Source organism: Talpa europaea (genome assembly GCF_964194135.1).
Source record: "Talpa europaea genome assembly, chromosome: 9".
NCBI lineage: Eukaryota > Metazoa > Chordata > Mammalia > Eulipotyphla > Talpidae > Talpa > Talpa europaea.
In genome coordinates this window covers 6,426,180-6,452,075 of record NC_140076.1, presented here as the reverse complement: position 1 = coordinate 6,452,075, position 25,896 = coordinate 6,426,180, and the positions used below count along the sequence as shown (strand labels likewise).

General features: G+C 58.0%; 1 protein-coding gene across 4 annotated transcripts in view; it reads left to right on the top strand.

Annotated features, from left to right (window-relative positions):
* Positions 1–1,551: 1,551 nt before the first annotated feature.
* The window catches only part of DHRS3 (dehydrogenase/reductase 3), a gene marked incomplete at its 5' end in the record, with an annotated part of 35,758 nt that continues 11,413 nt past the window's right edge, over positions 1,552–25,896 (top strand). For 3 of the 4 annotated variants that reach the window (XM_084243556.1, XM_084243555.1, XM_084243554.1), the window contains one exon: positions 2,389–2,583. In XM_084243556.1, the coding sequence (XP_084099682.1) occupies positions 2,389–2,583 (195 nt within the window). Of the gene's footprint in view, positions 1,663–2,388; positions 2,584–25,896 lie in introns of those variants that run through there. The other variant, XM_084243553.1, reaches the window with a different exon arrangement.

Here is a 25,896-nt window from a genome sequence, read left to right as displayed (position 1 = left end):
AAGCAGGAATAGTTAACACCTCTCTTGCAAAGTCAGTGGAAAGATCAGGTGTCAGCATGTAAACCCTCAATGTGGGCACCCCCTCTTCCAAGACCTTTCCCCCCTTTTGGTCTACAGCAGCTTTCCAGATAATGAGTTTCGAAGGAGGGTCTCCGCTGCCCAGCCAAGGAGGTAACAACTCCCCCACCCCTCACCTCCCCCACCCCAACCAGCACTTCTCAAAGCAACTCTGCCAACCAACCCTCTGCAGAACTAGCAGGTCAGGTACTAACCAGCACCCCCTTCCCTGCTAAGCAGATTGTAGGGGGGCAGGGGTCGAGGCCCACACTCTGAACAAGTCTCAGGCTCCAGAACGGCTGCCCCAGAGCACAGGGCAGCGCACGCTCTCCTCCTGGCCTGGACTGGTCAGGGGCAGTGGGAGGCAAGTCCCATCAGCACTTTTAACTGGGGCTGCTAGTGAGTGACTCACCTCCAGACTTCCTGCAACAGACAAGTAAGCAGCGAGTCCCACCCTCCAGCAGGAGACACCTTCTGGGCTGGGGAGGGCAGGAGACACCTTCTGGGCTGGGGAGGGCAGGAGTCACAGGGCAGGCGTCCCCAGGAGGGCAGCCTTAGGAGACCCGAGAGAGGAGGCTGCCTGCACGGTGCAGGGGGTACGGGCTTAGGACGCTTTGTTTACAGGCTTTTGTTATTAAGGAAACTGCTGTCAGTCAAGGTAATTCTAGCCCAGATGAGCAATAAATATGCTCCCAGCTAATCTTCTGGGGATTTTATTGGCACCTTGGGGCCAGAGGTTCCTTTACCCTGCCCACCCCCTCCCCACAAAACCAAATCCGGCTCCCCAGCTGATCCCCACCGCCTCCCACCGCCATCCCCACCCCCAGCCATGTGGGGACTCGGGTCAGCCGGGAGGCGCTCGCTAAGTGAAGACAGAAGGCGTCTGGGCAAAGGTCGGGAGTGGCTTCCAGGTCCTACCTGGAGGCAGGGGGTGACCAGATGACCTGAAATAAACCCTGAGCGACCTGGTGGGGCCGGGGCAGGCGCGCCGTCCCGGGCCGGGCCCTCCCGCAGCGGCGATCACCTGGCCCGGGACGGCCCTGTCCCGGCGCCCGCGTCCCGGCGGGAAGGCGCGTCTCCGGGCGGGAGCCGGGGAGCAGGAGCCGCTTCCAGCGTGCCCGAGCTCGGGCTGCGAGCCCTCCGGGGCCCCGCGGGCAAGCCCCGGCCTGCCGGGAGGGGAGCCGGCCCGGGAGAGCGCGGGTCGGAGCGCGCCCGGGTGCGCGCCCGGGTGCGCGCCCCGAGCGCGCGCAGGGGGGTGGGGAAGCCGCGCAGCCACTCAGAGGAGCGGTGGGGAAGCCTCGGAGCAACTTTAACTGTCAATCAGACTTAATGGGGTATTAAAAAAAAATGGGGGGGGGGAAGGGCCGCCCTCTCCCGCGCGCGGCTGCGGCCCCGGGGGCGAGAGACGCAGGCGGCGCAGACCCGGGCGCCCGATCCACGCGCGCCGGGCGCCCGGGCTGGCTCCAAGTTGCAAAGGACAAAAAGGAGCAATAAATGCTCACCAGGGAGAGAGAGGGAGCCGGAGCGAGCGGCAACACCCAGCCTCAGCCGAGGGAGCGGGGGGGAGGGAGCGGGCGCGAGCGCGCGCCGGGGCGAGCCATGCACGTAGAGAAACTGACACCCGGACCCCCCACTTCTGCTGCACGTTGCTGGCAATCAGACCGCGCGGAAGCAATTTCCCGAGCCCAGGAATAGCCCCGCGCCGGAGGCTTCGGCCGCTGAAATTGGGAGCTCCAAGCACTTTGCCCCCAACCCACTTTTTTTTTCCCCCCGGAGAAGGGGTTGGGGGGCGCTGCAATTTGGAAACAGCTCTTTTTTCTTTCCTTTTTTTTTTTTTTTAAATCTTGCACTTTGAAACCGCGGGGCCGAAGCCGGGTGCGCGCGTGTGGTTGGTGCTTTTTTTTTTTTTTTTTTTTTTTGCCTATTTTTTTTTTTTTTTCCTCTCCTTCCCCTGCTAAACTCCTCTGTCAGCCTGTAAACATTACCTGAGAATTCCCCAGCCCGAGCGGCTGCTGGGGCAAGAAACTTCTTGTTAGAACTTTCCACCTCCGGCTGCCCCGACCCCTCTCCCTGTCCCAGCTGTTTGGGGGGCGCCTTTTCTCCTCCCGGGGCGCATTGAGATCTATCTGCCTTTTGATTTTTTTTTTTTTCCTCCTTTTTCTCACCCGCTGCTTTTTGCATTTGGCAAGAGGTGATTCCAAGAGTCGCCAGGTGGGACGTCTCTCTCCCCCTTATTCGGTTTATTTATTATTGTCTGGGGTGCTTTGTTTTTTAACTCCTGTGCGCTTGGCCCGGGGAGTCTCGCCCCTGCCCGGCTCCGGGGCGCGGAGGATGGTGTGGCGACGGCTGGGCGCGCTGCTGCTGTTCCCTCTGCAGATGCTCTACCTGGTGGCGAAGGCGGCCGTCGGGCTGGTGCTGCCGGCCAAGCTGCGGGACCTGTCGCGGGAGAACGTCCTGGTCACCGGCGGCGGGAGAGGCATCGGGCGCCAGCTCGCCCGCGAGTTCGCAGAACGCGGCGCCAGAAAGGTACCCGGGCGCGGCGCCTGCGGCGGGTGGGGGCGGCCGGGGCGCGGGGGGCGAGGGCGCCCACCTGCTGCTTCTGCCCGAGCCCGCGCCCCGGAGTCTGCGAGCCGCCGGCCACCCTACTTCTCGGCGCCGCCGGCGAGTGCTGAGCGAGCCAGTTTCACCTTGTAAATTTCCCCGGCTCGAGACTGTCTTTTTTGGCAGGTCCGGAGCCGACCCGCTCCTTTGGGATAGGTGGCCGTCTGGCTGTTCACCCCCACCCCGAAACTTGGGAGACCCACCCATTCCCCGCATTCCTGTCTCCCGAAGGAAGGTGTTGTGTTTCCCCCCCTCGCCTTCGCCTCTGTGCACCACCCCGGCGGGTGCAGGGTGTGTGCGCTCCTGGGTAGGGGAGCCGCCTGCTCGCTGGCGCTTGGTGTTTTCCTTGGCAACCCTTTTCCCAGACCCAACCTGTGCGGCTGCAGCTCCGGAGGCACGAGGAGAGGGGATAGTTGGTTTGGGCTTGCAAAGGGGGAGTGGTCTGGGATGGTCTAGCCTGGCCTGACAGGCACTGGGAGGCCCAGGTTTTTGGAAATCTGGACAGCGGTAGCCAGCAGCCGATAAAGGGCCCTTGTTCTCACCTCCAGCCCTGCCTCCTCCCCCAGATACAGACCCGGAGGGGATCCCTCCCCACGAACTGGGGAGGTGGCACCAGGGAGCTGCCGTTCCCCTTTTCGCTCGCGCCAGGACCTCTCCTCCAGTTTTCCAGGACCTGGTGCTGCTGGAGAGTGGGGCGGGTGAGCGGCTGTCACCCAACTCTGACCCCAGCCAGGCTGACTCACCCAGAGTCTAGAGCCACAGGAGAGAGAGATTCTGTGCGGGCAGGCTGGGCTGTCTCCAGCCGGCCCTGTGAAGAGGAAGAGCAAAAACAGGGAATTAGTTTGAAACTAAAACTGTTTTGAGCCAGGGGGGTGAAAGGGCCAGGAAAGCCAGCTGATCTGACATGGAGCCACATACCTAGGGGATTAAGTAAATATGTACTGTAGAAAACCAAACCTGCATGTAATTCCAGGTTGCTTTTGTTTTGTTAAATACTCCCTGAGATTTACAATTCCTCCGGGGTGGCTCTGACTGGGGCTGAACTTTGGAGCCTGAACTATCAGCCGAAGTTGATTGCCCGTTAACTCTTCCCTCGCCGGCGGCTGGCCCAGGGGCCTGCGGTGACCGGGCTAGCTGGGGTCGCTGTCCCAGGCTCCGGCGTCTCCTTGGGTGGTTTGGACAGCTGCTTGACCTTGCAGTTGGGAGGGCAGTTCGGGAAGTGTTTTTAACCCTTGGACACACCGAAAGGGGGATGTAAGAGCTGGGCTCAGCAGTTTCGGTTCCCAAAAGCCCTTGGTGGCGGGTCAGGATGGCACAGGAGGGTGTCCTTGAGGACGACCAGGGTGCTGGGACAACTGGTGTGATTGTCATTCCTTCCCTGTCTGCATCCCACAGAAACTTTCTTCTGACTCCTCCAGCTGGCCCGAGGCCTGGGTCTGGCCCAGCGCTCTGGCTACAGTGGGCACATGAACTCTTTTAGTCAATCTGGAAGAACTTGACTGATTATAAACAAGTCTAAATTGAAAGAAGTATATGGTTTGGGCGGGTGAAATAGTGCTTGGGGGACATCCTACCAGATCGGGACTGGGAATCATGGACCCGCCTACTTAGACTGGACATTCCTTTCCAGGGAATAAACCCAGGGCCAGTTACAAATAGGTCTTAAATTGGTATCAAGTCACCAGAAACAGGCTCCTGGGGCCTATGAAACTCCCAGTGCCATTGACACGGACCGGACCAGGCAGGCCCACCAAGCACCCTTCTTATAACGCGCAATTATCTGACCAATTACTGGAGCTACTTTTTAATGAGCTCTCCACTTGCTGTCATGGCGGGGAATTTGGAATCAAAGCCTCTTGCCTGAGACCATCTGGGACCTGTGAAAGGGCCTTGGGACAAACTCCAGTGCCAGGGGCATTTAGGGGTTCAGGATGCTTGGGGTCAAAGGACCAAGTGTAGTGAGAGGGGTTCACGGGGAATGGCCAGGTGAGTTGGAACAGTGTGGAAGGTGGACTTGGGGCTAGTCCTGGGGCCTCTGCCTAGGGGTCCTGGGGCCTCTGCCAGAGCTGGGGAGGCAGCCTGCCTTGGTGGGAATAGAAGGCAGCCTGGATTCAGGTGGGATCAGACTTGGAGAGGAAAGACCCCCCCCAAAAGTGAAAGAAGGGAGGAGGGCCACAGCCTCTGCAAACAGCTGGCATGTCCAGGAGAGAGCTGTTACCTTCTGGGGTGGGAATGGAGACTGACACCCCGCTTCCAGTAATGACCTGAGTCAAACAGGATTTGGCAATATGGTGGGGAGAAAGGGTCAGTAGGCCTTAGGCTGCAAAGGTGGCCCGACTGAGGGCTTTTCTTAGAGCAAACTCCAGGATTTGGAAGCTTCCAACCTGGACACCTCTCTCCTTGCTCGTCCATGCGCTGAGGTTAACCCAGCCAGGGCCAGGGGGAGGCTCTTGCTGACTTACTGCTCTCTGCACTCTTTTTTCATTTGCTGCCCCCCCTGAGGTTCCTCCCACAAAAACATCTCAGAGTGTGGGCCCTTCCCTCCAAGGCTCCTGGCTAGCTCATTGGCTGACCCGGCCTCCAGAGTATTTGACTTTGACTTGACCTTAGGGGGAGAAGTGGACTGTTTGTTTGAAAGTATTTGCAGTCGCTGTTTTAGCCTTTGGTCCAGAATGAGGCAAGTGGCTGGCCTAGTGCCCAGGGTCATGATGGCAGGCCCAGAGGAGGCAAAGGCCACCTACCAGGGCCCAATCCTGCGCTCCAGGAGGGGTAGAAGACCGGACCCGAGGGCGCGTTTCCTGGAGATGTACTAGAACGCTCAGAGTCGCATTGCTATTGTTGAATTTACAGTATGTTCCAAAAGCTGCCAGCCAGGAGCTCGGCCTGCCGGTAGATGTGAGTCCCATTCTCCAACACATCTGCCCAGCAAATCCCAGAGCCTTGCCCATGGTGGCTCCCCTTACGGCCATCTAGGAGAGAGTTGTTTCGGCAAACCCGTGAGATGCCGGTCAGGTGTCTGGCCCAGCGCTGGGCCTGGACACCGGCATGGAGCAGGATGAATGAATGGAATCACAGAGACGGGGTGTATTGTAACGGCTCTATCACGAAGTACCACGAACTTGGTGGTTCACGGCAATCAAAATGTCTTCGCTCGTAGTCCTTGGAGGCCAGAACTCTGAGATTGAGGAGCAGGCAGTGACCCCCCGTCCTGGCAGAGTCTAGAGGACAATCATGACTCTTCCAGCTTCTGAGGGCTCGTGGTGGCTCCCTGGTCTGTAGCAGCCTCACTCCTGACTCTGCCTCCACCTTCTCTGTCTCTCCGTGTGTCTCTGTCCTTTCATCTCTTGAGGACACTAGTCACTGGGCCCAAGATGCTCTCATCTTGAGATAGTTAATTACATCTGCAAAGACCCTCTTTCCAAATGAGGCCACACTCTGAGGACTGGATAGATGTGAACTGGGGGGCGGGGGGCTGAGACTTGCTGTGCTCCACCCCAGGAAAAGTCACTAAAATCATGGCCTTCTCGGGACCTATCAAAGTAGAGGGAACGCAAGATCTCTAAGACCCCAGAGGTCTGAAGTTCTCATTCATGAGTCAGCCGGTCCAGGAGAGCAAGGGGGAGACTTCTGCAAAAACACGTGTCCTCCTCACTGAGCTTCTCAGCCTTTCTTGCTAGACACCAGCCCACCGAATGAAAAGGCAGATCTGGACTGGAACATGCCCTCGGTCGGTAGGAGGCCCCACTCCCATTTCTAAACTTCCTCGGCAGCCACCAGATAGCTGTCCGGCCAGGACCGATTTCAGCTCTTGTAGACGGTGTTAATGTTTTCAACCTGCAGCTTTCAAGGGAACAAGGGGCCCACATTTCCCAGCTAGTATGTCAAGCAGAACTTCCCATCTTTATCCTCAAATCACCAAATTGTCTATTTGAACTTTCGAGAATGTTCTTGAGATCTAATACTGAACCCGAATCCCACCCAGCCTGTCTGCTTATTCTTGTTTAGAGTCTAGGCGCTTCTGAGCTTTCAGCTTTGCAGAGCCCAAGGCATGTGAACCCCCCGCCCTGGAATCCTTCTGAGCTCTGTGGTTCAGGTCACTTTCTCTGGTTCATTTCTATCTTGTTGTGTGTCCAGATCACCATATTGAGAAATGGCCTCAGCCATACTAACGAGAAGGTAGCCCTTAGCTGTCTATTCTCTACCTGGGAAAGAGATCTGGGTGCCGAGGATCTGCGGTTTGGCCCTGAAGGTCTTTTCCAGCCACCACCCACGCAGACTCCACCCAGTAGGGGCAGGCCCCTCCCCTCCCCCTTTATCCTTGGGCGAACCATCACCACGTCTAGGATGTTGCAAGGTGCCTCCTGTTGCCTTCAGAACACACGATCTAAACCTACACCAAGAATTTCAGGGGAAACATTTGAAAGACATTATCCCCATGAAGCAGGAGGCCCAGGAAACAGTTGAAGCAAGCGAAACGCTCTTAAGGGCTCCCCAACTCTGCTGCAGGACCAGTGAGAGCACTTAAAATGAGTGGGTGTCAGCATTCTGAAAATGACCCCATGTCCGGGTCTCAAAGGGGTGCCGAGACCCCAGTTCTCAAGGGAATGGCAGGCGAGAACTCATTCATTCGTTCACTTACGCTGTGGCTGTGTGCCAGGCCCTGTTCTAGGCGCTCCGAGTGAGCAGCAAGGCTCCCCACATGAGCCACAGTTTAGTAAGGGAGACAGACAGATGATAAACAAGATAAATAAAATAGTATGTAAGTGCTGGGGAGACACAAAGGCGGCAGGTCCACGAAAGAGGGGGAGCCACATCCCAGCCCAGGACAGAACCAGGTGCTCTGAGGAGAGGTGCCTGGAGGGCTTGGGGGACTGGAGGCCAGTGTGGTCAGAGCAGAGTGGACAAGGGGGGTGTGGTGGGAGCAAGGAAAGAAATGCAGGAGACCCCGGGCCTAGGAACGTCTAGAACCATCTCTGACTAGACTGAGTGAAGCTGGAGCCTGGAGGATTTTGAGCAGGGTCATGACAAGCTCTAAGTCTTAGCGGGGTCTCCCAGCTGCTGTCAAGGGGAACACAGGGTGGGGGTGTCAGGCCAGGATCTGGAGGCCCCTGAGACCCTCACACCAGACTTACTCGGCCTCTTTCGAGTATGTTCCACTACCCAGGGCCCTTGGGTCTCCACTGACCATTTTGCAGCCAAGTAGAAGTGGGGTGCTGGGGAACCTAGGTAGCCAGTGTGCCCCGGTGGAGTGGGTGGGAATATGAGTTCCCAGGCCTAGAGGTGGCTGAGGAGACCTCTGCTCTCAGCTCATCCTGCCCCATTCTTGCTGATGCCTGGGCATAAAAAAATGCTGCCCAACTAGGGGTGACAGGCCTCTGGGGAATTGGGATCGTGTAAGATTCCTTCTCAGGCCCAGCAGGGGAGGCCACAGGTTTTGTCCTCTGGCCTTAAGTCCCGGTGTGGGGACCACCTCCACATTGGTCAAGCCCCTGGCACCTCAGCAAGGTGAGTCAACTCCAACAAGAGGAGTTAATTGGGGGTAAAGATGAACCAACTTCCCCTGTAAGTGAGACCCAAGCTGCTGCGCTAGGGGTCAGGGTGCAGGACATAGCTTTCTGTCATACTTTCTCGAAGAGCTTCTGGAGCATTGTGGTCAACACTTTGAGAGGGTCCTTGAGCAACTGGAGGGTGGCCAGGGATGAGGCCTAGACACCATGACTTAGATCAAATGGCAAATCACTGGACAGTTAGTGGACTGCTGTCCTGGGGGTGAGTTGGCCACCTCCAACCCGGAGAGGCTGGGCTAGTGATGTGGAGGGCTGGGCGCTGGTCCCTGGGACCAGAATCCCTCCTGCCCTGAGCTTTCTGCAGATGCGCGAGCTGTCCTGTAAGTGAGCAAGGGCAGAGAGTCCTGCTCTGCAGAGGTTGGGTTCTGGACATCTGCGCCTGCCCACCCCTCAGAGCCCCTGAGTCATCCTCACCAGTCAGCGGACAGTGACCCAGGTGGGGTCAGTGCCGGGAGGCGGGATGCAAGCATCAACCTACCAACTCGTAACAGTGAAAGACTGTTTCAGCGGAACTCCCCGGGGGGTTGTGCCGTTTCTTGGTCCGTGTTCTGTAGGGTGCTGAGCAAGAGTGGGGCTGGTGAGAGGGTGCAGGCAGGCCCACGTTAATATGCTCCGCTCTCAATGTCAGACATAACTGACACCTCTGCAGCCCTCCAATGGCTGCCGGTGGCTTCCTTGTGCTCCCGGTACTAGCTGTGACTGTGGTGCTTTGTGTGACTGCAGTCTTGTGATGACGGTAGGGAGTGTCCACACTGCAGACTTACACCGTATGCGGCGGTGGTGGTGTACTAATCATTGTACTCTTCGTGGCTGTTGTGCTCTGTGACTGTGGTTCTCTGCATGACTGGTAACTGTGCATGACGGTGGTACTCTCTGTGGCTCAGACCTTCAACATGACTGTGGTCCTGTTAACTGTGGTTCTGCAAATGACTTGGTACTACTGTATGTGACTGTGGTAACCTATGTGTCTGTGGTACTCTGTGGCTGTGGTATTCTGTGGCTGTGGTCTCCACCTGACTGTGGTACCCTGTGGCTAAGATGCAGGGTGAGTTGCTTGGGCCTGAGGTACTCTGGGTCCAGGTTTCTAAGCTTCCAAACTAGGACCTCTCCCACCAGGACAATCACCACAGCCTGGCCTGGCCAACCCCAGTAAAGGTCTTGGGGCGGTTTACAAGACACTGCTAAAGACAGTGGGTCTGGAGACGCCACTGATAAGCAGTCCCATCAACAGGAAGGGGCCAGGATGTAGTTAAATTTACTTGTACAGAAACATTTCTGGAAGCACTGAGCAGCTGTATTTGCATACAATGCACGGATGCTGGCCAAAGGGCAGGGTGGCCATTGATTAGCAGGGACAGTCACCCATAGTGAAAAACAGCTCGGCTAGAGATCGCTCCTCCCACCACCGGGGCAGCTCCCCAAACGTGGAGGGGACGCCTGCTTTCAGGGACCAGTGAGGACTAGCAGCTTCTGGCTAACTTTGAGCCACCAAGAGGGTACTCGGAAGTGACCAAGAGCTCTGATTGTACAGAGAAGGGCAAGATCACCGTAAATTAAAGGAAATCTTAGAAGACTTCTTGAAGGAGGTGGCAACTGAGGCATTTGCACAGTTAAGTCTTAATCTTTCGCTGGTTGTAGAGCCCTTTGAGGATGTGAGGGAAGTATAAACCCTGCCCTAAAAATGCGCAGAGACACACTTATACTTTTAAGGGGTCCTTGAGCACTCCCATGTGCTGTGCCAGAGACCAGGTTAAGAGGCCTGGACTACTTCCAGAACCTGTGTAACTCCTTCAGGCTTGCGTCCTGGTCCGGGAGCACATGTCTGCGACCCAGAAGCCGGGCCCAGGCCGGGGTGCACAGTACAGATTGGGGGCTGGGGGTACAATCCCAGCCTCAGCCAGCCTGCCAGAGGCCACCAGGCCCAAGCCTTTCTAATGTCATTGGCCATCCCTGGCTTTGGGGAATGTGACCTCAAAGTCCCCTTTCGGCGGCCTTTCAGGGAAAGAACTAGAAAAGCACATTGGTCGATGAACCCTGGCGCCACTTTGTCCACACTGAAACATACTCGGGGTGGGGGTGGGAGCAGAGATCATTGTCTCCTGTCCCCTCGTCCTGCTTCTACAGATCTCTAGCCCTTCTGATCTGACAGCCTCCAAGGCAGATCCCAGCACCAGCTGAAGTTCGAGAACTAAGTTTCCAAACTGGGTTCCAGAGCACCCAAAGGACTCCAGGAGGGAGCACGTAGGAGGGGGAGCAGAGACGGTGCTGCGGGGCCCCCACCTCCATGGAACTGCGCCAGCTTCGCGTCTGTCTGTCTCATAGCCTAGAATTCCATGTGAGGCTTTTGTGTGCCATCTGGAAGAAGGCCCCTGCTCCAAGGAGAAGGCGCCACTGACCCCGGAGCTCCGCGGGCTTTCCTGTAAACAGCACATAAAGCGGGTGTCGGTAAATCCGGCCCAGCGCCGCCGACGTATGTTCTCTTCCCGATGACTTTCCTAGTGACATTTTCTCTCCTCCACCTCCCTTTACTGCAAGAACACGTAGAACACACACAATATCTGCAAATCAAATGTTTATTTTTCCGGGAGGCTTCTGCTCAGCAGCAGGTTAGCAGTAGTTAAGTCTTAGGGTGTCAGTAGTCTATACTCAAATTTTCAGCTGCACAGGGAAAGGGGGGGGTCAGCACCCCAAACCCCTGTACTGTAACTGTTCTAGGGGGTGACTCAGGACATGCTGCTCTCCCCATTGCTCCTCGTGGGGACCTGCTGAGCCCCATCTTATTGCTCCTCAAGCTTTGGTTCTTTATTCCAAAGAGAAAGCCATGGACTGGGGATCCTCCTCTTAGCTTGTTCCTCTGGCCCTCAGGAGAGAATCCCCTCACCCCCACCCTGGCATGTGGGACCCCAGGCCCTGCTCAGTCCTCAGTCAAGATCCCTCTGCCTAGGGAGAGGGAATAGGTCCCTCTGCACTAGGGAGCCCATGAGGGGCCCTGATTACTCAGCCAGGACGGAGGCAGCCTCCCTGTGGGGGCCCGGCCCAAATTCAGCTGCCAGAACCGGCTCGGAAGCCTGAGGAGCACCCAGTCCGGGAGAATGTGACTTGGCTAGCCAGCCCCCGGGCCCAGGGCCGGCCATGGGCAAAGTCACAGCCGCTGAGGTCTTTTGAGTGGCAGAGGCCAGCCCGCTGGGCAGAGCGCTCGCTCTGGGCAGGGCTGCTGTCCCTGTCTGAAAATGAAGGTGTCAAGATTCAATGAAATAATGTTCGTAAACCTCCCACTGAGCTCAAGACGTTTGCAAGAAAGGATGGCACCTTCTAGTCAGGCTGGGGGGCCTTGAGCCTCCCCCTCCCCCAAGCCTGTGCTCTGCACCTTTTCCTATTGGACCAAATACACTGTGCAGCACAGGGGGCACAAGGCAAAGAACTGGGGCCTCCCTGGTGGTGCAGGGGTTAAAGTCAGTGCTATTAAGCTATCTCCAGCCACTGGGGCACAAGTTGGATCCCCAGCAGGCCAGGGAGCTACCCACACGGTGCAGCAGACCTCTCGTATCTCGCCCGCTGCTCCCCTCAGCAGTGCACTTCAGTATCTGCCTATTCTGCTCCCCACTCTGTCTCTGGTGAATCCTCTGGCTGGCACCCCAGTTCTTGTATGCATAAATAAATAATTCTAAAAAACAAAAAAGGAACTGGCTGGATAACCCCTAGTTCTGGGACTCCCCAGGAGGGGGAGAATGCTGTCTAAGCCACAGAGGCCCTTGGGAATTCAACTCCTTAGCTTTGTAGAACCCAGTGGGCGGGAACCACTCTCCCCCAGGGAGGACTGGGGAGTGCCGCGTGCTCCCTCCCACTGGAGGGACGGCTGGTGACCACAGCCCTCTTCATCAGCTAGGCCTGGTCCACTGCAGGCCCTTTGGTGGCCGAGATGCAAAGGTCAAGGCCAGAACACCACCCCGGGCCCATCTACCCACACCCCACAGCCGCCCACCAGCGTGAGTCACGTTCATCTCTGCTGCCAAGTAGCTCAACTGGCCTGGGCTGGGCTGTGGTGAGGCCAAACTTATAGGTTACCATGGCAACTCACCATGCTTGTGGCTGCTTGGTGCTGTGTCTCTTTTCCAGACTATGCTGAGGTGGAGGAGGGAGGGTCCCTCTTGCCAAGTCTTAGGCACACACACAGTAGTCATTTAATAAACATTTGATGCCTGAGCAAATGCATGACAGACCCACTGGAGCTACTTAGAGCCAGTGTCCTTGAGCACCTATGTGTGCCAGGACCACTGGCCCTTCATGTAACAAGGCCCTCGTACCACTCACCCTCCGACATGGAAACGACCCACTGTCACGATCCAGACATGGCGGGCACCGACTTCCCATCCCTCTACTCGTGCGCGACCAGGTAGGACTTGAACCCAGGGTCCTTGAACCAGGGAGCTTTGCCACCTCTCTGTTCGTCATTCCACAGACCAGGCCAGGCTGGGAGCCCCTAGCGGAGCCTGTGAGGGTGCCCCTGGCAGCACCGTGTCTAACTGGGCCAAGCAACAGGAAGGGCCGCTGCCCTGCATGGTCGTCCTTCCAGACAGATGGTGTCACCAGAGGTCCCTAGGAAGGCCCAATTCTGGAGCAGCTCCAGGAGCTCAATCAGTGTTGTCAGGACCCTGTCTCTCTCTGGCAGGACCCTCCTCCGAGGGATGACTCACATCTGCGCCTGTAGCCTTCCATCCCCCAGCTCCCAGCTGAGCCAACAGGCCTGTATCTTCTACCTGAGGGTCGAGGCCTCGAGGCCCGGCCTGTGACGGGGTTGAGCCTGACGTGGTCCCTAGTCATGGGTCACAGGCCTGACTCTGGGCCAGGGGTGCACCAGCCCCAGCCTAGCCCCAGGACTTGAGAACAGGGAAATGGGCTTCCTCAGGGGAGACCAGGTGCTGCTATCAGGAGCAAGGGAACCAGGTGTGCTCCTTGCAGAAGGACCAAGCCAGTCCTCAACAGAAACTTCCAGGAGCTCTGGCCTGCCTCCTGGAGCACGAGGCAATTGACCAGCACTCAGGGCTAAAGCCCCAGTGTGGACTTTTCCAGCTTGAGATGAAGCCTGGCTGCCCTTGCGGGGTATGTAGTTCAAAGAGGCCAAAATGAGTGGTCACTGAAGGTGTCCACAGGTGGTGAAGGCTTTCTTTGTGACCTTCTCTAGAAGATGACGGCCACTGAGATAGACCAGGAAAGGAGGCGCTGTGCTCAGCTGCCATTGGCTGTGAGTCGCCCAAGCCCACGAAAGATGTTCGGTCTTCGAGACCGTAGCCCCGAGGCTGTGGACACTGCTGGGCTGTCCTTCCGGCCCCTCAGACGCCCTCTTCACAAGTCTCCAGGGCATGTTTTTATAGACGGTTTAAGCGATGCGGAGAGTTAGCCACAGCAGGGCACTCAGCACAGAGAGCACAGACTACGGGAGGGACAGACGAGGCCTTCAATCCTGGCCGCCTGGCTGGAGGCCCAGGCCAGTCCTATCACCTCTGCACCAGTGCCCTAGGGCGTCTCTAACAACCACCTGCAACTCAGTGGCTTAAAACAGCACGTGTTTATTCTCTCGTTCTGGAGGGCAGACATCTGACACGGGTTTCACTGGGCTAATGGCAAGATTCAGGGCTGCACTCTTTCTGGAAGCTCCAGAGGAGAATCCGTTTCCTTACCCTTTCGGGCTTCTAGAGATCACCCACATTCCTCGGCTCATGGCCCCATCCTCCTCCTTCGTGGCACCCTCCAACCGGACTTCTAGTCACGGCTCCCTGTAAACTCTCCTCTGCTGCCCTCTTGCACTTTTAAATGGCCTTGCCAGGACCCTGGGCCTACCTGGACAATCCAGGCTCATCTTGCTATCTTATAGTCAGTTGATTGGCAACTTTAACTCCATCCGCAACCTCACGCCCCTTTCCCATCGAAGGCAACAGTTTCTGGGGGTTAAGACCGAGCATTGCAGGGGAGAGGCCATTGTTCTGAGGCCACACTCTCTGAACCTCAGTTTCCTCTTCTGTCAAGTGACAGTGCCAGTCCCAACCTCCCAGGGTCACTGGGAGTCACTGGGACCCCACGAGCCGCCGGGCAGGAGCTTAGGTATGCCGGTTGGATCGTCCCGAGCACCTGCCGTAGACCAAGCCCTGCTCTGGGTGTTTCGAGGGAGGGAGACAGAACAGTGCGGTCCCTGCCGCAGAGTGGCCGGCCCTGTGGCCAGGACAGCAGGACAGCATCTGGCAGCTTTGCTCTTGGCAAGGAAAACAGAAGTGGGGACTTTAATTTTGCCCACACCAGGTGGGCAGCTGGTCCACATCAGGGGAAACTGAGTCACCTGGGACGGCTTCCGTGGGGGTAGATTTGACAAGAGGAAAGGACACACAGAGTCTCTCAGGTCCCAGTGCGGGGCGCACTGAGCATGGACAGAGGGGGAAACACAGGGTGCCCGCTCCCCGTCCTTGGTCCGGCAGGGAAGGTAAAGCAGTGGCCAGGGGGACCCTATGGTGAGGCGGGGGCTTTAACGGCCAGGCCATGGCGGGAGGCAGCTGTGAGCGCAGGGCCGGGCTGCCCGCCAGTGTCACACCGTGGTTGTGGCAAGTTCTCCCCAGACATGAAGCCATTGACATGGAAAATCTGATCAGTTCCTCAGAGCAGCCCCAGGAGAGAGAGACTATCACTGCCCGTTTTAAAAACAAGAAAACTAAGGCTGGAAGCGTAGAGGTGAATACTTGCTTCTGTTTGGACTTGCGTGAAGTTTGCACTGGCTTCTTTCTGGGTGAGGAAGGCTGGCTGGCGAGGCCCGGGAGTCTCAGGCGAGGCATCGAGCAGGTGGAGACAGCAGGAGGAAACATGGCAGGGAGACGGGGAGAGGTGTCTGGAACGCGCGGGGTGAGTTTGGCTGCTCTGGGCACTCTGGCTTGGCCAGAATAGAAGTGTGAGCGGGCCTCGTGGAGACAAGCAGGGCGGGACCTCGGGGCAGGTGGCCATGGGTGGAACCTGGACTTGTCGGGGGTGGGGAGGTCACTAAGGAGTTAAACAGGGTCTCTGTCGGAGGCATGAGCAGGCTGGGGGAATGGAAGGCTAGAGAAGGCTGGTTCCAGCAGAACTGGGATGGGATGTGGGACGGATGGCATATCTGAGGACCCCTGAACACTGTGTATGTACCCCCCTTCCTGCTCCCTGGGCAGCGGCCATGCAGGTCTGCTCTCAGCAGCCTGGCCGTTGCAGGATGTGCTGACCGGGCCATTTCCTGTTGCGGTGTCCCGTGGCTTCCCCTGAACCCCCCAGCCCTCCCAGGCCAGATCCCCGGGCTGATAGCACGACGCCAGCCAGCCCGAAGGGTCAACTCCGTGGCGGCGTTTGACCTTCATCCAGCAGAGATTAAACCAATTCCTAATTAATAGCCTGTAGGATAGATAGTTACCTTGGCACAGCTTGCAAGTAATTTAAAGCTTGTCCTCAGGAGACCAGTCCATAAATTATGCCTAATTAGCTGAAGTTCTCCCTGGGACACACCAGCTGTGGTATGTTACAAGACACACCAATTCAGGGACCTCTGGGTTTCGGGTTGGAGTAGGAAGGGGGTGCTGAAAAAGCTATCCAGGAAAACGCGTCTTTCCTTTGCCCAAACAACGGCTCCCGGAAATGTCCCTGGGGTTGGGTCCCAGCTCAGCCAAGTCTTGGCCATGCCCTTGACATTTCCAGAACCTCAGTTCCTCCTGTCTAAATTGCAACCCTTAGCTTCCCGCCACTCTCTGGGGTGGATCATGGAGCAGCTGTGCTAGAGTGAGTTTCCTGCTGCCCAGGGAAGGGGTGGCAGCCTAGTGACCTTAGCTTAGGTCCCCTGGAAGTTGCTGTGGAGCACCCTCTGTGTGATAGGCCTGGGCAGCTTCAGGGGGTGTGTTGTGTTGGGCGGGGGCGGGGGGGGGGGATTCTATGAGGACCCTGAGCTTACTTTATGCCTGAGGTTGCTGTCTTGATATTCTCAATAATTTTGAAACAAGGGCTTTGCGTTCTCATTTTGCATAGCGGCCAGCATGTTATGTGGCCACTCAGGTGATTTCATTCATTAGTCACATGCCTGACTACCAAGCAGGTGCCGGGGATGCATCGTGAGCACCTACATTCTGGTGCACAAGTGTGTGCAAATGTGTGTGCATGCACTGGGGCAGGAGCTAGACACTAAACGAGCCAACATAAACTATTAAAATTTCAGATAGTGACAAGATGCTAAAGATGACCAAGCTGGGTGGTGTGAGGAGGGGGATCTACATATTAACTTCAGCAGAAGAAGGGAAGCGAAGATGGGCTCTGGTATGAGGCTTTATGGAGCACCCCAAGAATGATCGTAAAGACCCAGGTCACATCTAGGTTCCTCTGATTCCCAAAAGGACTTGAAGCAGTCCAAGTAGGGGAGCTGGTATGGAGACTCCTTGTGCCTAAGGGGACTATTTACCCCTATTATGTACAGGCTGAGTTGGGGGGTCCTGAGTAAAGAGGGTCTCCCTTGTTTTCTCTGATCCTCTCCAAGTTCCCAATGTGCCAGGCCCCTGCACCCCAGGCTTCTAACCAACCTCCAAGTCTAGTGGACATTTCCCAGCCCTCTGACCTCCACACCCGCAAGGCGCTCTCCTCACTTCCCCAGAGACGCCAAGGACTCATCCCCACGTCACACAGCAAATCAGCTCCAGAGCACAGTCCCGGCCTGCCTGGCCCCAGCCTGGCTGCTTTCTACTCCAAGGGCAACTCGGAGGCCTGGCACTGCCAAGGGCGTGCAACCCAGGTGGCTCTGGGAGGCCCTGGAATAAATGGCGCTTCCTGCAGAGAGTGGCGGGCAGCGGGGGACACTCCAGCGTCTGCCTGTACCAGGACGGGGGCCTCCCGGACCCCAGCTTCGCCGAGGAGGGAGCGTCTTCCCAGAAGCGCTGCGCAAAGGCGGGCACTTCCTCAATCTGTCGGGCGGCGCCCAACGCTGACCCCAGGGCCCCGGCCCTAGTGTGGAGGGTTCAGGGGCGGCAGAGGATGGGGATGGGGTCCCTAGGGGCGCGGGTGGCCCCCGATGGGTGGAGGCCGCCACCCCCTGGGATGCTCCGAGGCGGGGGCCGCGGCCCGGGGCGGCGGGGCGGGCGCGGGGCCGGGGGCGGGGCGGGCCGCGGCCGCAGACGCCGCGTGTCGCAATGTCTGGCGGCGGCGCAGCGCCCCGTCCCCCGCCGGGCGGCCTCGGGGGGCGCGTGGGGCGCGCAGGCCGCGCGGGGAGGCTCCGGCCCGGCAGCTCGCGCGCCGCCGCGGGGTCAGCGGCGGGTCGGCGCGCCCGTGACATCACGGCGCGTGTTTACCGCGGCCGGGCGCGCAGGGGGACCCCCCAGGCCGCCCCGGCGCGCCGCACCCCAACCCGCCCCCGCGCGTCCCGCCCGCTCGCGCCGCTGCTCCCCACCGGCGCCCCCAGCCCCGGCTCCGCCACAGCCGGACCCCGACCCCGGCACCCCGCTTGCCCCCGTCCCCTGAGCCCGCCTCTCCGTGCGCGCCCCGCCCCCACCTGGGCCCCGCCCCCAGCCCCCCCCCGTCCCCCATACAGCCCCGCCCCCCCACCTCCCAGCGCGCCGGGAGCCCTGCCCGACTCCCCAGACCCCACCTCTGGGAGCGCAGCCCCGCCCGCCGGCCCTTCCCCTGCCCTCCCCTCCCACCCGCCACGCGGGCCCAGCCCGGGCCCCGCCCGCCCCCCGGGACCCCCGGCCCCCCCCCCCCCTCCGCCTCTTGCAGAAAGACTTCCCGGAGCCTCCACCCGGCGTCGGGGTGTGGCCCCCCCCCCCCCCCCGCCCCTCTCGTCTCGCGCGCACCGGCCTCCCCTCGGGCGGCCACCCGCTGCCCTCGCCGACCCCCACTGCGCCCCCACTGGCTGTGCTGCAGCCACCTCCCCGCAGAGGGAGACCCCGCCAGGGCTTTCTTCCATTTGCGCAGGCTGAACCCTTTGGGGTTCTCTAGGACGCCCTGTTTCCTGGCAGCCGCCCTCACCCCTGCAGCCAGGCTGACTCCCTCCTCCTCCACCACCTGAGTCCCCCCATCCTAGCCCCCTCCCCCGCCACGGGTCACCTTTGGGTCCAACACTCCTAACTCTTCACCCCCCAAGGGCCTCCATCTCCCTGGGAACAGAATTCAAAGCCCCCTCCCCGCCGCCTGGAGCCCCCCCCCCTCTGCTCCCTCTCTGGGCACCCCCACTTGGCCTCCTTGCTGATCCCCAGCACGCCCACCTTTCCCACCCAGGGCCTCTGCACTGGCTGCTCCCTCTGGCCTTCCCCAGACAGTCCTGTTGCCCTCTGCGTCCTTCAGGTCTGCCCCGTGTAACCTGGCCACGGGATTTCGCGGTGCCCTGCGCTCATCTGAATACCAGGCTCACAGGCCTCGGGTTCCAGCCAGGCCCTTCTCTACACCCGGTCATCAACTGTCCCCCATGCATGGTGAACCCACACTCCGGGAGACCTGGGTGAAACTGTTAACTGTTGCCTCGGCCCCCAGCAGCGCCTGGCATGGTCACCTCTCCATAAATGCTCCTTGGATGAATGAGTGACTCAGTGAGCCAGTGAATGAAGAACGCACAGGCGGGCCAGGCAGTAATGACAGAGCTCTGTGGTGGAGTCCAGGGTCAGGACCTGCTTTGAAGGTTCTGGAAATGCAGGCAGCGTGAAGTACAGAACCTGACCCAGCCTCGTCCATACACTGGGTCCCAGGATGGTAACGCCAAAGGTGCTTGCGGTGCTGGAGAGGTGCAGAGGGGCGGGCCCTCCTCCCCGGCACCCCCAGGCTAGGTCCCCTGGCCATCTCCACTGAGGCCAGGTTGGAGGAACTGGGCGAACATCTTGGGGTTTCTGACAGTGACTCTGGCCTGAGTGTCTCCACCCCCGCCCCAACCCCCAACCCCTCCACCCCCACCGCCACTGGGTGCCTCATGTGTCCCAGGACAGATGGAGTTTGGCCCCTGGGCTGTTCATGTTTGTGAAGAGGAACGTCCACCCCTGTGGACTGGACCTGAGCCCTAGTTCTGCTTCCCTTCAAGTCCGCCTCGGAGACTGCCTCCCTGGAGGGCTTGCCCAGTGGTCCCGGGGCCCAGGGAGCAGATGGGATTTAGCCAGGAGGTGCCCTTCACAGAGGGAAACGTGTGTCTCGTGACTGGAAAAGTAAAAAGAGGGACGCACACCCGGATGTTTATAGCTGCTTTGTTGTAATTAGCCGAACCAGCAACCAAGATGCCCTTCAGAAGGTGAATGGATAAATAAACTGTGGTCCGTGCAGACAATGGGATATTATTCGGCGCTAGAAAGAAACGAGCTATGAACCAGGAAGAGACATGGAGGAACCTTAAATGCCTATTACTCAGGGTGTGAGGTCCACACTCTGTGACATTCTGGAAAAGGCAGAGACTAGAAAGCTCAGTGGTTGCCAGAGGTTGGGGGTAGAGAGAGATGAATAGGTAGAACAGGGACGATCTTTAGGGCAGTGAAACTTCTCCACGATGGAGGATTGGTGGCATCGTGCATTCGCCCAAGCCCACGACATGCTCACCACCAAGAGGATGCCCTAATGTAAACCGTGGTCTTGGGGTACAGCTGCCTCACTTATGACAGGTGTACCCTCTTGTGCTGATGTTGATTATGATGGAGGTGGGGAACACCAGAGATTTCTGTACCTTCCACTTAATTTTGCTGTGAATTTAAAAGTGCTCTAGAAAGTAAAGTTTAGTCAATAAAAAAAAATATTTTTAAAGCAGGAATAAATTTGGGGAGTCAGTGGCAGGGGGAATAGAGAGTATTTCACTGAAGCTCTCAGACATTTGAGTGGAACCTATCAGAAGTGCAGGGAGGGGACAGCTACTTGGGGGGAACAGCTGGTGCAAAGACCCTGAGGTAGCTGTGGGCCAGGTAGATCTACAAGACCAGTTAGCCCTGGCGGGGAAGAGCTAAGGGGAAGAGATGGGAGCACAACAGGTCTGGGACACTTTAGATTTCACTGTGTTTGTAGTAAACACATTGGATTTCACTCCGGGTGAGATGGGAACCTTTGGGAGTTGTGAACAGAGCAAACAGGTCTGACTTCCATTCTAGAAAGATCTCTGCTCTGAAAACAGTCAGTTTGTTATTCTTAAAGCATAATGTTTTGAGGTCAAGTGGGCACGCTGGGCGGAGTTTAGGCCATGGCTGTGGTCCAGGTGATGGGAGTGGGGACTCGGCCTAGAGAGGCAGCCACGGAGAGAGAGGCCATCAGCTCCTGAATTTCCGAGGTCAGACTCCTGGAATGGGTGTAGATGAGAGAAAACAATGAATGTGGCACAATAAGAGACTTGGGGGTGGGGGAGAGGGCTGGGGATCTGACATGGGGTGGTGTAATGGAACCACAGTTTCCTTTGCTTATTTGCCTTGCCAGGGCTCTCTGTGGCTCCTCCGCGAACTAGGCTAGGGTACCCTCCTGTATTTGTCTCCGGAGGCTGCCATAACCAATGTCCACAAACTGGGTGGTTTGAAACAACAGAAATGTTTCCTCTCATAGCTCCGGAGGCCAGAGTCCAAACTCAAGGTGTGGACAGGGCCAGGCTGCCTTCAGAGGCTCTCCGGGGGGAGAATCCGCCCCGCCTCTCCCAGCTGCCGGTGGTCCTGGCATTCCGTGGCTTGTGGCCACATCCCTCCAGCTTCTGCCCCCTCCTTCCTATGGCTTTTGCCTCTTCTCTGTCTCTTACAAGACCCTGTCGTTGGATTTAGAGTCCTCCCTAATCCTGGATGATCTTATGTCCAGGTTGGTTAATTGGTTGGTTAATTACATCTGCAATGAGCCTTCCTCTGAATAAAGTCAATCCCCAGTCACCAGAGGTGAGGACTTGACATAACTTCTCAGTGGACCCAAGTCAAGCCACTCCACACCTGGGCACTTGTGAGGACCTGGTCCTGGTCTACAGTGCTGCAGCAGATCTGGCCCACAGCGGGGCCCACAAAATATTATCTGTGGCTCTGGTGCACCCCGTTCTCCCTCCTACTCAAGGATGCTTCTTGCTCCCAGCCAGCCCCAGCCACCACGCCCAGGCACAGAGCTGACCCGCACTCAGAGGACAACTCCTGCCCCACGCCTTCTCCCACGCCCGCCGTTGGGGACGAGGACATCCCTGCCACCCATGCAGCAAGTACGTGGTTGGCAAGACCTGTGCTGCACCTGGCAGGATGGTGCCTCGCCTTCTTTTCCCGGGAGGTATCCACCTCACCGTCCATCCTTGGCATGTGGCAGGCAGTGGGTGATACCTGTGTGACAGCCTGTATGTCCTCTTACAGGTCACAGCGCCCTGCAGGGGAGGCTCAGTGGCTGAGGGCACGGGGTCGGGAGCAGACTGAGCACGTTAACTTTGGTTCTGCCTCCTGCTGGCCGAGTTATTTGGGGGGCATCGCTTAGCCCCTGGGTGCCTCCATTTTCTCAGTAGGAAACAGGCACCTTTGCTTGCTCCCTCCCAGAGCTGTCAGAGGGCCTGTGTCTCCGGAGGGGCTGGTTTCAGGCTGGACATTGGCCGGGAGGAGGTTTCTGGCTGGCCACAGGCTATGGGCAGAGGCTGGTGGGAGGAAGACATCACTGGCTGATCTAATTTGAGGAACTTCATAACAAGCCTCTCCAAAGCTGAACCAGCCAGAGCCAGGACATTCTCGGCAGGCAAACGGGGGAGGAAGCCAGTGCGAGCCAGCTGGGCACGGGATGTGGGCAGGGCCTGCTGCTGGCAGCTTGGCAGTGCCAGAGCAGGAAGGAACAGAGACCCTCTGGGGACACCAGGACAAGGATGCAGCCTGTGCCCTGCAGAGAGGCCCAGTGGTGTGGGTCATTCTGCCCCACAGGGTCTCAGGTCTGTGGTGGGCCCGGGTAGCAACCTTAGGCTGCACCATGGGTGGGGGCCAGCGGGGGCACGCAGAGCTTGAGAAGGGGCTCCTGGGGGGAAGGCCGAAAGTTGAGGATGTCTGGTGACGTCTCGAGGCTGGACACCATCACCCCACAACCAAGGCAGTCACCCCATTTTGAGGAGATGTCTTTTGGAAGGAGACGTGGTGGGCTTGTCATGGGTGCTGGGGTGCCAGTCGGACTCGAGCTGGGGTTTACTCCTAGAAACACAAGTTTCCTGACAGTTCTAGGGCGCAAAGCAGCAGTGGGTCGGGAGCAGTAATAAACTTCTGAGGCAGCAGAATCGCTATAGAAATGACTATTAGAGAAGCTTCTGGATGACTTGGGACAGGGGGAGGCCTGGACCCCTGACTACCAAGCCTCACCCCTGGTAACCCCAGGACCCTCAGAGCTCAGCTTGAAATCCTCTCCTCCCGAGACAAGCCCCTCGAGGTGCCCACAGCCCGCTCCGCCTTGGTCAGCTTGACCATGGTCTCCCCTTCCTGGGCCTGGGTTTGGGACAAGTAGGGTGCTCTAAGTGGGGTGGACGGATGGGGAGGGAGTGCTTGCCAAGGTCCTGGGGCTCTGCTCCAGTTGAGGCCAGGCCTGGAGGGCGTCTTCCCGATGACCGTCACCCCAGTGACTCCAGTTGGGGAAAAAGGGACCTCCTAGGAGCGAGTGGGGGATCTATTTCTGCTGCTGGGTTAATAATACCAATAGCATTTATTGTGCCCTTTCTTAATCCTCCCAGCCGCCCTGGGAAGCGGGTGCTTTATTACCCTGAATTTATAGAGAGGTTAGGTAGGTTTTCCAAGTTCATGTAACTCTTAAGTGGAAGATCAGAGACTCCAGCCAGGCAGTCCAGCTCCTGAGCCTGTGATCCAGGCCACTCTGCCCAAGAGGTCGGGAGCCCTATTCTGGAAAAGGACAGGGGTGTGCAAGAGGGAGAGCTCGAAATCGAATTCACTGCGCACACAAGTGGCAAGAGCACAATCCATGATTCAAATGCCGCCTGTCCACATGGAGGCACCCCCTTCTCCTCGGCACCCCCAAACTCTACATGATTTACACACTTGCTTGTTCTGGCCACAAGGATGGATCTTTACTAACATCCTCCTGCTGGAGGTGCTGGGAGTGGGGGACACTTGTGCACCCCCAGTAGACCTGCCATAGTGGGGGGTCTCTGGTGGGCAGTTTCTTTCCTTCTAAGAAGCCAGCTCAGCACCACCCCAGCTCCAAATGCAGGGCCCATGGGACATGAGCTGGCCTGCCAAAGACCTGTCTAGGGACTTGGATCTTTCCAGGGCTGCCAATTATAAACAGATGCTCCTCCTGGGAGCCGCCCGGGGACCACCCGGCTCATGTCACTGCTGGGACTGTGCTCCACAGCTGAACTCCAGCAGTGAAAGCCAAGTCCAGGCAGAGCTGCAAGCCCCTCTGGGCAAAGACGGCCAGGCTGGGTGGGGTAGAGGCACTCAGTGTTCTCTGGTCAGCAGATTTTTCTAGAAGCCTCCTGGGGCCAATGCCATGTGACACTGACAGACGATGGGCTTTTACCCTGTGCCTGGTGCGTGCGGGATACTGGGGTTAGAGATAACTAGGATTCCCCTGAGGACCTCTCGCACTCAGGGGGTGGAATGGAGGGGGTGCTGTTCACGGTGACCCTGCACATGGGCATCTGTCAGGAGTGTGTGTTCCGAGTCACCACCGCTCTGCTGCTTACATGTGTGTCTCCCTGGGCAAGTCACTTTACCTTTCTGAATCTCACCTGTAAAATGGGGAGAGGTACCCTATCCACTCAGGAAATAGTGAGGATTAAAGGAGAAAACGTATGGATGTACTCGGTACAGCACCTCACCCTGGCAAGTGCTCAATTGGTGTTAACCGCTGTTAAGTGTTGTTGTCATAGGGAGGATGAAGGGGCAGCCAAAGGAGCTTCGGAACCAAGGGGGCATTTGGGTAGGGTTCTGCAGGGTGAATAGGAGTCCTCACGTAGCCTTGGCATTTAAAACAGAAGAACCATCTGTGCTAGGCACTACATAGGGTCACAGGGAACCCAAATGGATTATGGAGGCAGGTTATCCTGCCTCCAAGAGACAAGATATAGACATGAAATGCTCTGGCAGCCAGAGCCAAGTGCAAATGTGTCATGGATGCGTATAATTAGGGCACTCTGGAGTCCCAGCGAGCTCATTCACTCAATAATGGGAGAAGGAAGCCGTTACCGTGGATGGGAGCCCCAAGGGGCACTGTTGCGTATTGGGGAACGCCGGGGGGGGGGGGTGAGCTACCTGTGTGAACCATTTATTCCACCTTCCTCAATATCATAAATAACAGTTTTGTCTTTTGGAGACATTTTCTCTATACAGACAAGCATAATGCAGCAAAACAGCAGCCATGATCGTGCCTGACACAGCCCGTGTTCCTGTGAAGCCTGCTGGCTCCATCTCAGCCTGTTTTTAGGGTTGAGCTGATCCTATCTGGATAGAGCTGCCCCTCCTTCTTCTGAACAGTCGACCCTGAGCTTCTTGCCATCATGAACACAGGTTCTCACGGCCACAGGGGGCAGGGAGCGGCGGGGGCAGGGGGTGGTCAAGGGATGTGCTGTGATTTTCTCAACTCTTCCTCCCCAGGGGAGGTAATAATGGTGCCATGTACCGTATACCTGGCAAGTACCAGCTTCTTGCTGCCTCCCCACACACCCATGGACATGCCTTTTCTGTTACCAGGAGAGTGAATAGTTGTGAAAAGCCTCATGTCAGACTCAGCTCTGTCATGTGGTTGCTGTGTGACCTCAGAAAAGTGGCTTGCCCTCTCTGAGCCACAGTTTCCTTACTTATGCCACGGGCATCGTATAGCTACCTCATAAACACCCCCCCAATTTGAGGAGGTTCTCGCGTTGGTTCTTCTCCCTGCTCTCCGTGATTTCTGCGCCACTGTTTTCTCGTTCCTTCGCTCCTCGCCGTCTCCCGCCCTGGACGTGGACACCCTGCGGCAAGGACCGTGTCTGTTTTGTTCTCTGTTGGTCTCCAGTGCCGGGCACAGCGCCCGGCCCACAGCGGCCCTCTGTGTGGTCCTGAGGAGCAGATGGATGGCTTGTTGTGGACATTGCGCGAGATGAGGCAGGACCAGGGCCTGCGGGGGGCGGGGGGTGGGGGGAGTGACGCTGGTGTGAGGACACATGGGATTCAGGAGCAGGATTCTCCAAACTCAGAATAGCCCACTGTGCCCGGGGGCACGGGTGCCTCTGCTGAGGACAGCGGCCCTGGGTTCGAGTCCTGCGTCCGCCACCCACCAAGGGTGACTTGGGGCCAGTGACTCGCCTCCTTGGAGCCACCGTCTCCTCCGCTATAGAAAGTGGACAATAGCCGTCAGCTTTGGGCGCCGCTCGGGGGTGCAGACTCGCTGGAGCTGCGATGCGGGCAGCTCTGAGGGTGAGATGGCAGGAACCCTGCCTCTGTAGGAGGTCTGGGCTGGGCAGGGCGGCCCACAGCCGGCATGGCCCCTCACCCCTCCCCTCCTCCGCTCCAGCCCGAGGTGGGAAGGAAGACAGAAGCTGTTGGCCCTGAAGGGGAGGGCAGGCCGGGAGGTGCCAAGACACCCTGAGCCTTCACTTCACAAACCGGCTCAAGAGTAAATCCGGGCCGCTGACCCTCCCAGCAGCTCCTGTCCGGGGCCCCATGAGGAGGCCCTATCAGGCTCACAGCGCTCATAAATCTGCACCCCCCACGCTTCTCTCGGACCCCTGCCCAGTCCTCACCCTCCTGACACTGGGGGG